Source organism: Camelina sativa, chromosome 9 (assembly GCF_000633955.1).
Source record: "Camelina sativa cultivar DH55 chromosome 9, Cs, whole genome shotgun sequence".
Taxonomy (NCBI): domain Eukaryota; kingdom Viridiplantae; phylum Streptophyta; class Magnoliopsida; order Brassicales; family Brassicaceae; genus Camelina; species Camelina sativa.
The window spans coordinates 33,776,570-33,791,652 of record NC_025693.1 but is presented as its reverse complement, the minus strand read 5'-3'; the positions used below and the strand labels follow the sequence as shown (position 1 = coordinate 33,791,652).

General features: G+C 32.0%; 2 protein-coding genes and 1 long non-coding RNA gene across 5 annotated transcripts; 1 reads left to right on the top strand and 2 right to left on the bottom strand.

Annotated features, from left to right (window-relative positions):
* LOC104715934 (F-box protein At3g62230-like) lies at positions 477–1,865 on the bottom strand. The gene has a single exon (XM_010433297.1). The coding sequence runs from the start codon at positions 1,863–1,865 to the stop codon at positions 477–479; it is 1,389 nt and encodes a 462-aa protein (XP_010431599.1).
* Positions 6,873–8,238, bottom strand: LOC104713927. Of its 3 annotated transcripts, none has more exons than XR_755693.1 (5): positions 8,040–8,238; positions 7,711–7,795; positions 7,547–7,593; positions 7,234–7,364; positions 6,873–7,163 (listed from the first exon to the last, which is right to left on the bottom strand). It is a non-coding gene; the product is annotated as an uncharacterized LOC104713927 (long non-coding RNA). The 3 variants fall into 3 exon arrangements; XR_755692.2 differs by having other exon boundaries at positions 7,261–7,364; positions 8,040–8,237; XR_755694.2 differs by having other exon boundaries at positions 7,261–7,364; positions 7,547–7,588; positions 8,040–8,236.
* Positions 12,157–14,810, top strand: LOC104713926 (B3 domain-containing protein REM-like 2). Its single transcript, XM_010431153.2, has 6 exons — positions 12,157–12,330; positions 12,436–12,498; positions 12,587–12,699; positions 13,430–13,762; positions 13,862–14,317; positions 14,430–14,810. Exons 1-6 carry the CDS (start codon positions 12,261–12,263, stop codon positions 14,691–14,693), a joined length of 1,299 nt encoding a protein of 432 aa, XP_010429455.1. The 5' UTR covers positions 12,157–12,260; the 3' UTR covers positions 14,694–14,810.

Genomic DNA, 15,083 nt, shown 5'->3' with positions numbered 1-15,083 from the left:
AAGTAACTTTTCCTTCCTTCATTGGATTTGATTTTAATGTTAAACAATGCTCAATGCTGTTTAAATCATAATTACTGATTCATACTATTTAGATACTCCAACTCCTTAAAGTTCATAAATTAATAATGTGTTATTTAATACTCAAAAAGCTTATTGAGTAAGAACCTAGAGTAATAATTTAGACCCAAATCCATCTAAAGCCAACCTATAAGCCAAAAACTAAATTAAAGCAATTGCATTAGGACTAAGAGAAATTGCAAAACGATTAGTTTTCAAGCCCCAAGTCCCCAAACCATATATCCTATGATAATTTTTTTTATATAATCAAGAACGCAAGTGAATTTGTGCACGGGAATAAGATTTTATTATCATTTTATTTATTATAATCAAACTATTATTTATTTATTTTGAACCGAAAATACATTGAAATATTCATCCTTGCGCATTCATGAATACTTGAAAAGATTGAAACATTTTCAACCGTTATGGAGAATAATACTTAAATGCTCCGAAGCTTTCTCGAACGTCCGAACCTTCTGAGCTTCAGCACTTGCCAAAAGCTTTTGACTCTCCTCCAATTCATTAGGCAAATAAAGGTCAACCCTTTCCAACACACGACCAAACCGAATCAAGAACTCCAACACATGTAACTCGTACGAGCCACCAGTAAAATTCTTCAACTCCACAACCTTCAACGTCTTCTTCAAACACCTATGGTTAAGGTTGAACTTCCAGTAAGTATCTGGAGCAATAGCTGAAGTCGACACTGGAACAGGCCTAGGAGCAACCATTTGGAACGTGAGAGTTTCCAAGTCCGGCCAGCCATTGATCATAAGCCTTATTCCAACGAACTCATTCGGAAGCAGATTTGTCTTCATTACCAAATGTCGAGTTTCCATCGGTTGTCGTAATCGAACAGGATCTTCTCCATCTTGGATCAACTGAATGAGAAAAGGACATACTGTTAATGTTCTAGCGGATAATAGATCATAAAGGAGACCGCAGAGTTGTGTTCCTGTCCCATCATCGTATTCTGTCTCTGCCCCAAAATCCAAATATGCTTCTGTCATTATCCTATTCACGCTCAAGAACTCAAAGTAATGAACTTTTCCAGAGTACTTGAAGATCAGAATATTGGGCAATTCGAGTGTTGAATAAGGCACGGAGAAATCGCAATTCTCGAATACCAATTCTCTTAACCGGTTGTTATATCCGGTTATCATTTCTAGACCAATGTCCCAGCAATTCTGAATGCTTAGACTCTCGAGCATAGGAGATGTTGATATCAAAGACATGATTCCTTTGAGTTGGATCCAACCAAAAGAGAGAACTTTTAGCGAACCCGGGTTTGTGAGCCTTGATGGATCAAACCCGCAAGCGAATAGCTTCAATGACTCGAGGTTTATTAGATTATAAACGCATTCAGGCAATTGAACCACACTTGCTTCATCATTGGTAGTCCACGAAGGGTCTGAGAAATCAAGAACTAGATTCTTGATTTGTTTGGAAACTGCGAATTCCATCAGAGAGTTGATATGTATTTCAAAACCCATCGGCTTTGATATATAAAGGTCGAAACTTTCGATGGCTTGAGCTGAAAGTCTCAAAACCGATCCAAGCATGAAGCAAATGAAAGAAACCCTAGTAACCTTTTTGGTTTCTTCATCGTCTGAAGCATAACATGTCGTAAAGTCCGACTCTTTGAAAACGATGTCGTTCGTAATCGATTTACGATAAAGATTCCTCCAGCGCTTCGAGAGGAGACTTGTCTTCACAGCTTGGTTCAATGGCAAGGTAGAGATGATCAGAACCAGAATGAAATCTGGTAAACTGGATATTTTGTCTTGGTTTGTTCTTGAATCCATTGTTTGTGATTTTGGAAAAGAAAGGATTCAGAACAAGTTGGTGTGTTTAGCTATTCAACGGTGTTGTTTATTTATATATGTTTGTGCGCGAGCTTTGATATAAGATGTGATTGATATGACTGGTTGTCTATTTATAGTGCATTATTTAATAAAATAATTTGATTTATATTAGCAAAAAAAAAAAAAAAATTGTCAAAAAGTTGATTATCTTTTAATAATATTTTTATCATTTAGTTATTTACCTAAAGTACATAATTTATTATTATTGACTATGGGTATCTAACTTTTTGGAAAAATATAACTCAAACTTAAAGATAAAGGAGATGCATTTAAACCTATATTTTATATCATTTGAGTTTTAATCATTATTAGATAATTTTGATGATTTTAGGTGAATTTAAAGAAGTTGGTAAGATTTGTTGTAAGATTTTCCTAAATATACCACTTAAATCATAAACTTTAAATATATATTTTAATTTTTAATTAAAGCAATCCTTTTCCAGTAACATTAGATTTTAAAATACTTTTCCCAATACCTATTATAATAACACTGAATTTTAAAAAAGTTTCTAAGATTCATGGTTGAATGATGCATGTTTTTTTTTTTTTTTTTTTTTTTTTTTTNTGCATTTTATTAAAATAGAGATTGAACATGATTACAATGTAAGCTGTTAATAAGGAATTGAGGAACATAATGATGATAGAGAAAATTTGTGTTCATTAGTTTTTGCAAGAAAATCAGCAATTTGATTGTTTGATCTTGATACATGATTATTTTGACAGTAATTACTTCAAATGATTTGTTACACCCCCTAACTCTTCCAGCTTTCCAACACCATAAAGATCATAAAACAAATGTCGGTCGGGAAGTTTTTAAACGAATGCCAAACTTAATTTGAAAAACATCTCTTATTCTAATGCTTTGTTTTGCTTTATATTTTCCTTGTTTTTGCTTTATATTTTCCTTGTTTTTGCATAATTAACTTGAAAAGACTCTAAATAATACAAACAGTAGAAAACTACTTTTTTATGTCGTATAAAACCCGCATAAAACTACTAATAAAAGCCGTATTTAAGACAACCAGACCCAAAGAGAATTGAATCCAAACATCTCATCCTTTCTTGACTTATGAATTTTTCTCAATCTCATATTCTCTTACAATGGAGGTTCCCACAAAGCTAACAACATTTTTCTGTTTCCTGGTAGCCTTCTCCACTTTCGTAGTTATTTCATTTACGATGAGAGATGTCGATGCCGAACTCAATATGGTTAACAATTCCTTCTCGACATGGCTTACATCCATTGTGCTTAGAGATATGGAGGGCAGAGACGGTGTTGGAAATTATTTTTCTTTTATAATTCATATAAATCAAAAATTTCTAAAACAACTTTTTGGTATAAAAAGTGGCAACATAACTATATTAATCTCAGAATATGAATATATAGGTTAACACAATCTGTATTTTCAATGTTTGATTTTTGGTCCAATCAGTTTTAACGTTACTCTAGATTAAAAATATCTAATATTTAAAATACCACGTTGTTTCCATATAAAAGGTAAGCCTTTCTCTACCTAGTTATTGCAATAAATTGAAGTATATTATCTTTTATAATTTTTCCCAAAAATTTGGCCGTAGTCGATAGTTTACTTTTGCCTCACGGAGGTACGGCTCTGATTCCCTAGGAAATCACATAAACCCTATGTGTTATATACTTTGATTATTGAACAAAAGATATATTGTTCACTAGTACGATTATTGGATATTTGATTATGATTATATATAAGTAATGTTTGTAATCTCTAGCTAGTAACTAATGAGGATAAATAATAATTTAGTTAATTGGCATTTAAAATGTTAATTTTCAAAAAAATAGAATGAACATCTATTTTTAAAAAATTAATGTTATTCTAGTATATTTTTACAAATTTCCTCTTACAAAAATTTAAACGTACTGAGTTTCAAAAACAATGGGTGTGTATGTAAGATTGTAAGCAACATATAGTAATTGTGTATTTCACATATAGCATAAGTGAAACAATCTAAAGAATATATAAGACAATATTAGTGTATTTGAGGGAACTGCGAATTCCATCAGCGAGTTGATATGTGTTTCAAAACCCATCGGCTTTGATATATAAAGGTCGAAACTTTCGATGGCTTGAGCTGAAAGTCTCAAAACCCATCCAAGCATGAAGCAAATGAAAGAAACCCTAGTAACCCTTTTGGTTTCTTCATCGTTTGAAGCATAACATGTCACAAAGTCCGACTCTTTGAAAACGATGTCATTCGTAATCGATTTACGATAAAGATTCCTCCAGCGCTTCGAGAGGAGACTTGTCTTCACAGCTTGGTTCAATGGCAAGGTAGAGATGATCAGAACCAGAATGAAATCTGGTAAACTGGATATTTTGTCTTGGTTTCTTCTTGAATCCATTGTTTGTGATTTTGGAAAAGAAAGGACTCAGAGAGAATTGGTGTGCTTAGCTATTCAACAGTGCTGTCTATTTATAATGCATTCTTTAATAAAATAATTTGATTTATATTAGCAAAAAAAAAAAATTTTAGTCAAAAAGTTGATTATCTTTTAATAATATTTTTATCATTTAGTTATTTACCTAAAGTACATAATTTATTATTATTGACTATGGGTATCTAACTTTTTGGAAAAATATAACTCAAACTTAAAGATAAAGGAGATGCATTCAAACCTATATTTTATATCATTTGAGTTTTAATCATTATTATATAATTTTGATAATTTTAGGTGAATTTTAAGATTTGTTGTAAGATTTCACTAAATATACCACTTAAACCATAAAATTTAGATATATATTTTTAATTTTAATTAAAGCAATCCTTTTCCAGTAGCATTAGATCTAAAATACTTTTCCTAATAACTATTTTAATATCACTGAATTTTAAAAGAGTTTTCAGATTCATGGTTGAATGATGCATGTTTCGTTTTGTTTTGTTTGTTTCTTTTTGTTTTTTTTTGTAACTTCTGCATTTTATTAAAATAGAGATTGAACATGATAACAATGTAAGCTGTTTGGAATTGAGGAACACATAATGATGATAGAGAAAATTTGTGTTTCAATAGTTTTTGCAAGAAAAACAGCAATTTGATTGTTTGATCTTGATACATGATTTGTTATTTTGACACTAATTACTTCAAATGATTTTTACACCCCCTAACTCTTCCAGCTCTCCAACACCATAAAGATCATAAAACAAATATAGGTCGGGAAGTTCTTAAACAAATGCCAAACTTTTGAAAAACATATCTTATTCTAATGCTTTGTTTTTGCTTTATATTTTCCTTGTTTTTGCTTTATATTTTCCTTGTTTTTTCATAATTAACTTGAAAAGACTCTAAATAATACAAACAGTAGAAAACTACTTTTTTATGTCGTATAAAACCCGCATAAAACTACTAATAAAATCCGTATTTAAGACAACCAGACCCCAAGATAATTGAATCCAAACATTTCATCCTTTCTTGACTTATGAATTTTTCTCAATCTCATATTCTCTTACAATGGAGGTTCCCACAAAGCTCACAACATTTTTGTGTTTACTGGTAGCCTTCTCTACTTTCGTAGTTATTTCATTTACGATGAGAGACGTCAATGCCGAACTCAAGATGGTTAACAATTCCTTCTCGACATGGCTTACATCCATTATGCTTAGAGATATGGAGGCCGGAGGCGGTGTTGGAAATTTTTATCCTTTTATAATTCATATAAATCAAAAATTTCTAAAACAACTTTTTGGTATAAAAAGTGGCAACATAACTATATTAATCTCTGAATATGAATATATAAGTTATCACTATTTGTATTTCCAATGTTTGATTTTTGGTCCACTCAGTTTTAAGTTTTAACGTTACTCTAGATTAAAAATATCTAATATTTAAAATACCACGTTGTTTCTATATATAAGGTAAGCCTTTCTCTAGCTAGTTATTGCAATAAATTGAAGTATATTATCTTTTATAATTTTTCCCAAAAATTTGGCCGTAGGCGAGAGTTTACTTTTGCCTCACGGAGGCACGGCTCTGATTCCCTAGGAAATCACATAAACCCTATGTGTTATATAATTTGATTATTGAACAAAACATATATTGTTCACTAGTACGATTATTGGATATTTGATTATGATTATATATAAGTAATGTTTGTAATCTCTAGCTAGTAACTAGTGAGGATAAATAATAATTTAGTTAATTGGCATTTAAAATGTTAGTTGTCAAAAAAATAGAATGAGCATCTATTTTATAAAAATTATTGTTATTCTAGTATATTTTTACAAATTTCCTCTTACAAAAATTTAAACGTACTGAGTTTCAAAAACAATGGGTGTGTATGTAAGATTGTAAGCAACATATAGTAATTGTGTATTTCACATATAGCATAAGTGAAACAATCTAAAGAATATATAAGACAATATAGTGTATTTGAGGGAACTGCGAATTCCATCAGCGAGTTGATATGTGTTTCAAAACCCATCGGCTTTGATATATAAAGGTCGAAACTTTCGATGGCTTGAGCTGAAAGTCTCAAAACCCATCCAAGCATGAAGCGAATGAAAGAAACCCTTGTAACCCTTTTGGTTTCTTCATCGTTTGAAGCGTAACATGTCACAAAGTCCGACTCTTTGAAAACGATGTCGTTCGTAAACGATTTACGATCACTAGTAAAAAAAACACGTATAGCTACTAAAATTTTTATGGCTGAACTATAAAATTCGTGACTATTTCATTATATAGCCACGAAAAAAAATCGTGTCTATAGCCTCGTAACTAATTTAATTCATGGCTTTTTCGTGTCTGTTTAGCTACGTAATTATCACCCACGTTTCGTGGCAAATTTAGTCACGAAGGACCATATTTTCTGCCATGAAGTATCTGTAGCTACTTGGTGACTAGCCTAGCTACGAATTTGTGTCTAATTATTTTGTGGCTAATTGTGTATTTGTCCAAAAAAAATTAATTTAAATTGTAAAAATCAGAAATCTGAAATGAAATTCCAAATTTAAAACCATGAAATCCAAATACCAATATTTTCAATTACAACAAGCACTCTAATCTTACATTTCTAAAAGACTCACATAGTCATACAAAATATCTTAACTAGATACCTAGATGTTTCACAAACAAACCTGAAACTGAAATTACAAAAACTATGCACACCATGCATCTAAGGACAATGCGAGAAGAAATGGCACGTGAAGAGGCATTTTGGCCGATACTATTGGAAGAATCATCCTCTGCAAACGACTGCAGTAGTAGTGTTGCTACAAAAAAAAAATAGTAGTTGTAAGTAAGTTAGAAAAATGAGTTAACTTAGAGGAAAAAAAAACTAACCACGGAAGTATGCCACTAAGTATCTACCCTCTTATGAGGAACAAAATGTCCAGCACCTCCATGGTCCCAAGATATTGCTTTGCCATGTTGTTCGGATGAATTTGTAGACAGCCACAGCTCAACACCAAAACCTGAGATAAGAGAAAGTAACATCAGTTTCAAAGACAGAAAATTATAGAAAATTAACAGAACAAACAAACACAAATTAAGTTACTTAAAACTTCCAATAAAGATCCATTGAAATATTTTTCCTTATCATATATATGAAAAAGTATTTTCGTTCATATATAACAAGTAGGAAAGCTTTGCTTACTTGTTTCTTGGATTGACCTCTCCTATATATCGTTTGTGTAGCCTAAACTGGCAAGTAAAGTAAATACACAATTAAATTAGCACACATAGAAGTGACTTGCATCAATATATTTTCAGCCAGAGTAGTAATATCTGAAATTCACGATTCACGATTGAAAGCTTTACCCTGAAATCGGAGAGACGGAAGGGAAACAGAGGCGGAGAAAGAAGAGCAGTTGACTAGGTTGAGTTCAACGCTTCTAATCTGTAACTATGAAAATTGAACAAGAAACAAAAACAAGGAAGATTAAGTCAAACAAATATAAACATCATCTAAGTTGAAACTAAGATTAAATAAATAAAAAACAGCAACAAGAACAAATTGAACCCTAACAGCAACAGCCAATAGGAACAAAATCTCTAAACAACCTAATACAAAGGGAGAAAGAAGCAGTGAGAGCTTTAATTTCTCAACTCAACAAATCACGAGAAGGAGAAGGAGACAGAACGAGTACCTGTCAGGCCAGAAACAGAGGGTCGAGCGCGATGTTAGGTGGTGCTGTCGGTCGGGGAGAGTCATGGCGAGTCAAAGTCGAAGAGATCAGAGCTAGTATCGAAGAGGAATAGATCTGAGTGTCTATGCGGCAGAGATGGAGTTTACGGCTTTTTTTTCTAAGTGTTTATTATGTCGACGAAAGAAGAAGAATCTAGGTCTTTAACCTTGTACCAAATATTTTCACTTTAACCAAAAAAAATTAGTGGGATGGTGGGAATTTTTTTTGCCAAATTTTGGTTTTGTCCGCCCAAACAAAAATAATTTTGGTTTTATATTTAATTTAATTATTTCATTTTGAATAACAACTTATAACTGTTTTACATAACAATTTTATTATTTTAAAAATTTTGAGTAACAATTATATGATTGTTATTTCTAAGTGTGGAGTGATATATTAAAAGTACATACACTAAATATAACTCAAGGTAAATTAAGAATATGATTAGATTTTAAAAACTTTTAAAATAAATATTTCAAAATTTTATAAATATAATTTCAAAGATTGATTTTATTTAATATATATATATATGGTTTAAATATGAATATATAATATTTATATTTTTGTTCTATGTTTATGATGGAGTATAGGGTTTGGAGTTAAGGTTTGGGGTATAGGGTTTGGAGTAAAGGTTTAAATTTGTGGTTAGGTCTGAAAAATATTAGATTTGAAAAACTACAATCTTTTTACAATTGTTAGATTTTAGCTTTTGGGAATGTTGTAATTAGACTTTTTTTTAGATTTTATAGTTTTAGAATTTATGCTTACTTGGAGTTTCATATAGTCATGAATTATCCGTGGCAAATTCGTGGCTATTATATAAAAACCTTAACTTTTATTTATAATTCCATTAGCCACACTAATACGACATAGTTTTTGATAGTTAATAGTCACGATTTAGTTATGAATTTGATACGTAGATAAGATATAGTCACGATATAGCCACTAATAAATTCGTGACTCAACTTGTCACGAAAAAGCTACAAAAAGTCACGAAAACAGTCACGTTTCGAGTGAGTGACTAATTCGTGAATGTTATGAAATAAGCCACGAAATTTCATGACTAGATCGTAGCTATAAGAATTTTTTTTACTAGTGGATAAAGATTCCTCCAGCGCTTCGAGAGGATACTTGTTTTCACAGCTTGGTTCAATGGCAAGGTAGAGATGATCAGAACCAATATGAAATCTGGTAAACTGGATATTTTGTCTTGGTTTCTTGTTAAATCCATTGTTTGTGATTTTGGAAAAGAAAGGACTCAGAAAGAATTGGTGTGTTTAGCTATTCAACAGTGTTGTTTATTTATATATATTTGCACGAGACTTGAAAATTATAAGATGTGCATTATTTAATAAAATAATTTGATTTCTATTAGCAAAAAAACTATTTTTAGTTAAAAAGTTGATTATCGTTTAATTATATTTTTATCATTTAGTTATTTACCTAAAGTACATAATTTATTATTATTGACTATGGGTATCTAACTTTTTGGAAAAATGTAACTCAAACTTATAGATAAAGGAGATGCATTCAAACCTATATTTTATATCATTTGAGTTTTAATCATTATTAGATAATTTTGATTATTTTAGGTGAATTTAAAGAAGTTGGTAAGATTTGTTGTAAGATTTTCCTAAATATACCACTTAAATCATAAAATTTGGATATATATTTTTATTTTTAATTAAAGCAATCCTTTTTCCAGTAACACTAGATTTTAAAATACTTTTCCTAGTAACTATTTTAATAACACTGAATTTTACAAGAGTTTTTAAGATTCATGGTTGAATGATGCATGTTTTGTTTTGTTTTGTTTGTTTTTTTTTTTTTTAATTTTGTAACTTCTGCATTTTATTAAAATATAGATTGAACATGATTACAATGTAAGCTGTTAATAAGGAATTGAGGAACATAATGATGATAGAGAAAATTTGTGTTCAATAGTTTTTGCAAGAAAATCAGCAATTTGATTGTTTGATCTTGATACATGATTTGTAATTTTGACACTAATTACTTCAAATGATTTGTTACACCCCCTAACTCTTCCAGCTTTCCAACACCATAAAGATCATAAAACAAATGTAGGTCAGGAAGTTCTTAAACAAATGCCAAACTTTTGAAAAACATATGTTATTCTAATGCTTTGTTTTTGCTTTATATTTTCCTTGTTTTTGCATAATTAACTTGAAAAGACTCTAAATAGTACAAACAGTATAGAAAACTACTTTTTTTGTTTGTCGTATAAAACCCGCATAAAACTACTAATAAAAGCCGTATTAAGACAATGAGACCCCGAAAGAATTGATTCAGAGTGTGTTATTGAAAAAAAGAACACGTACCCCGAGAGAATTGAATCCAAACATCTCATCCTTTCTTGACTTCTGAATTTTTCTCAATCTCACATTCTCTTACAATGGAGGTTCCCACATGGCTTACTGATCTCGACAGGAAGTTTATACATTCCACACTCCCGAGGAAATCACATAAACCCTATGTGTTATATTATTTGATTGTTGAACAAAACATATATTCTTCACTGGTACGATTATTGGATATTTGATTATGACTATATATAAGTAATGTTTGTAAGCAACATATAGTAATTGTGTATTTCACATATAGCATAAATGAAACAATCTAAAGATGTGAAATTTGAGGGCGTATTTGTTTGTTTTTTTTTTTATAAGATGGGAAATTTATATATAAAAAAGGGCATATGTACATGCAATTTAAGAAACAGAGAGCATAGGTAATACCATAGTCTCGGGAAGCACTCACACCAGAGACATGGTGCCTAGGACCTAAACAAAAACATGATGTCGCTCTAAATTTATAGGTGGTGTATTTGATCCCAGCGTTGAGCTAAACCACCGTATTTTGAATCTGAGCCATAGTTGAGGGACGTGAGGCGACACGAGATGATCTTAATGATGCGTTGAGCCAAGACTTGGGGAGAGATTGGTGTTTAATTACGTTCTCTCCAAATATGGTAAATGACTGATTGGAAGCTGATCCGGAGGAGAGTGGAGTCGGTGAGACTGAGCCCTGCGAGAGAACAGTGATCGGAGAGTGCGATTCCAGTCCGGTGTGATCCCACTTTGAAGCAAAGGCTTTGCAACATCAATCCAAAGGGTCAAAGAGAATGGATAAGCGAAGAATATGTGATCCCTAGTCTCATTCGGTTCACTACAGAAAAAAATGTTTGATGGCTTAGGGCTAGCCAAGTAATGAAAGCATAACGTGGTATGATGGTATCCCCTGTGGTAACCAAACAATGCGATGCCAACATTTAGTAGGCTTCTCTAGGCGAATCATATTCCAAGTGCACGTAGCCGGACGAAATTCATTCTCACCCGATCTCCACAAAGCAATGTAAAATGGGTAGTGATGTTGTACGCATCTGTTCAACAAAGTCTCGGTATTGAGTACCTCGGCGGTTCCTAAGAGACACCAGCGCATATTAGAAACCGCTTCGACAACCTTATACCGTACATTGGGATCCCCAAAGACCTGAGATACTCCTAACCTAGATTGATAAAATCTTTAGAAACTTTAGCAAATCCTAATATTTAGCTATAAGCCCATTTAAAATTTTAAATTTCTAAAAAAAATCTACTTAACAAATAATCCATCAATTTGTTTGATATTCATATTATAATTTTTTTTGTTCAAAAAAAAAAAAAAAGAAAAATTCATTTTCTCAATTAACTACTTTTATTTTTTAGTTAAGGGTATAATTGGCTTTAATTTTTTTTTAGAACATATTTCACCAAACTTATTTTCCTCTTTTCCAACAATTCAATTATTAGTTCGACTCAAAACATAAACAAAACTGAACTCTTAAAACTTAAAAGCCCAATAAAACCAAATGAAAAGAAAAAAAAAACCCATGTTGAATAAATTAAATCTATTATGTTAAATACTTAAAATTTCTTTCAACAAAATTAAATTAATTGACTTAGCTATATTTAGTCTATGCGCCCAGGTGTCAATTTTCTCTAAATGCAAAGCTCTCTTTAAAGGTAACATCAGATTTTTTTCTTATCTTTTCATTAGGGTTTTATTTTACTTCATTTGGGTTTATAAAAGTCATTCAGACAACCACAACTTTCATTTCCATCTTCTTCGCCCCGACCAGATTTATACAACAAAATCTTTTTTTTTTCTTCTCCACAGGCAAAGATGTCTGTTGTAAGCGCTTGTGACGTCCGACAACTACCCAGCCCCAGAAACATTGATCTTAATAAGACTGGTAAGTTTGGTTTTTAATCTACGGAACATAATCAGATCTGAACTGAAATAGTCTTGTGTGCATGGATCTGTATGACGAGAGAATTTTTTTACATGTTATACACAGTTAACACCTCGGAGAAGCATCAGCGTCCGGCAGAGGAAGGTGGTGATGTTCACGAAAACGAGGGTACGTAACATAACATCCTCAGTCCCGTTCTATCGTTGTACCCGAGGCGCGCGGGTTTAAATTAACATGTCGGATTTTAATGTCACAGTGCTTGAGAGAGCGAAAAGAGGGAAGACGAAGGAATCGATACCCGAAGCTGGTCCGGACAACTCCTCATTTTTTGCCCTTGTCACGGCTTCCAATTTGGAATCAGATACTCTGGTGCGCTTGCTTATACCAAACGTTTTCTTAAATTGTTATTGCCCGAATGTGCTTAATTAAGTCACTAACTGAAAGATGAGATGAACTGATGATGTTTTCTTGGACTGACTAACGACTTCCACATATAAGATGAACTGATGTTTTCTTGAATTGTTCATTTCAGTTCAGATTTGATTGTTGTTTTGTTAGTGGCCAGTTTGGTTTAGGTGAAAGCTTGTTGATATATAATCAAAAGTTAACCTCAATACAGTTTTGGTTTCCAATTTATTTTAATCTCAATTTTGGTTCGCTTTGGTGTTTCTTACTTGCATTTTATTTCGACCTTGTTTTGTCTGATATGGTGAGAGCAATCAATTACAAAGCTAGAAATAGGGGTTATTGAAAGCCTTGCAACTGGGGTTATAAGTTGAGTATATTCAGATATTATGAAAGTATTAAGAGAACTAGGTTTTGAAATCCATGCTACGATTAGGTTTGTCTTATATATATGTTATAGAAGACACTTATAGCTATTACAATAATATTTGTTATATATTGGTTGGTAACAAATTAATAATATACATCTATATACAAACTATCACAAGGATGTTATATTCTCTAAAACTTTCAAACATCACTTGTATTTTCTTGTATTTAATTTTCAAAACAAAGTTTTTTGTTTGAAGCTTTGTGTGATGAGGAAAGGTTGAAAATGTTTAAACCCTTTTTTGTTTGTTTTGTTTGTTTGCAGTATCTTCCACAAGATTTCACAGGCTCTTGTGGTCTACCAAAAAAATTGTGCAAGGTTGTTTTAGCTGATGGTTGGGGTAACTCATGGGAACTGGAAATGAGGTACAACCAATTCTCTAATAGGTTTTACATAACCAGAGGTTGGAGACATTTCTGTGATGAACTCGGCAAAAAGGTAGGAGGTGTGTTTACCTTCGAACTAATGATAAAGCGGGGAACGCCTTTTCTCAGCTTCTCCCATTCCAAAGCTACTCTCTGTTATGAAACTTCAGAAGACGTGGACAATTTTATGACACTAAATCTCTCATATGACAGTCTCAAAAACTGCAGATTGGTGAGTTCATTCATTCATCATATCTTCCATATATATTGGCATGTTGGCATCTTTCATTTCATTCATCTTTTCAAATATACTTTTTTTTTTTTTTTTCAGTATCTTCCATCGGTAATCATGAGAAGAAATGGCTTGGCCGAAACAAGGCTGGTAACACTACTGGGAAAAGATGGTACAAGGACGATCGCAAATCTTGTACGGGAAACCTCAGAAAGAAACTTTGGGAGACTGAGTTTGGGGAAAGCTTGGAGGGAATTTGCTCTAGCAAATGATTTGGAGGTTGGTAAAAAATTTACACTGGAGTGCATCTGGGAAAATGCAACTCCTATCCTCAGGTTGTCCGATACAAAGACTAGAAAATACATAAAAAGGGGACCCAAACCGAAATTTTCTGGATTTTGCAAGAAAGTGTCTGTTTCCAATGGAGCTAAGGATGGAAAAAAACGTGACAAAGGCAAGAACATAGAGGAGCCGATCAATGCAGCATCACTAATCGAAAAGCACCGATTAGTGATATTACCACTTGTTCGTCAAGATGCCAAAGCATGTATGCTGGTACGTAAGCTTACAAAAACAATATACCCTTGGTTTTATATATTGGTGAGATTTGCTTTTACTTGAATTATAATCAGTAACAAGTTGTGGTGTTTGTTCAAATATTTTGCAGTATCTTCCAAGTCAATTCATGAAAGCTAATGGCATCGACACACCTGGAAAGATAGTTTTGTTGGGTAGAAAAGGATCTGTGTCGTGGTGTGGATATATGTCAAGAGATGGAACCGTAAATGTAGGAATCGGTTGGAAAAACTTCTGTAAAGCTAATGGAGTGAAGATAGGAGCCTCGTTCTCTTTAGAATTCAAGCACAACGTTGACAATACTCCGGTACTTCAATTTCGTGCCAAACCCCGGGGAATAAACATAAATGTTTAAGTATGTTAAACTCAGAAATTAAGCCAATTATTTTCGTTTGTGAAGCTAAAGAAACTGGCTAATAAATAAGCATTATCATGTGTAGTTCATTTAAAGGAGTACTATATGTTATTTTAATCAAAGAGGTGTGTTTTCTTTCTATTTTGTGTCCTATCTTGATTTTATTCTAAAATTTAAGAGTAAATCATTTATATGTTGATACGGGTTTCTGTGTAAATTCAAACAATTGTTCTTTTCTTTGTCTATTTTTTTAGGGACTTCTATAAATACTCTAAATTTTATTATCTTAAAGATTACACTCAACTTTATACTAACTTTGAAGAAAATTTGATTTGAAATTTGTAGTAATACCCTTCTTTGTTTATTTAAATGTTTTTTTTAAATAATGTT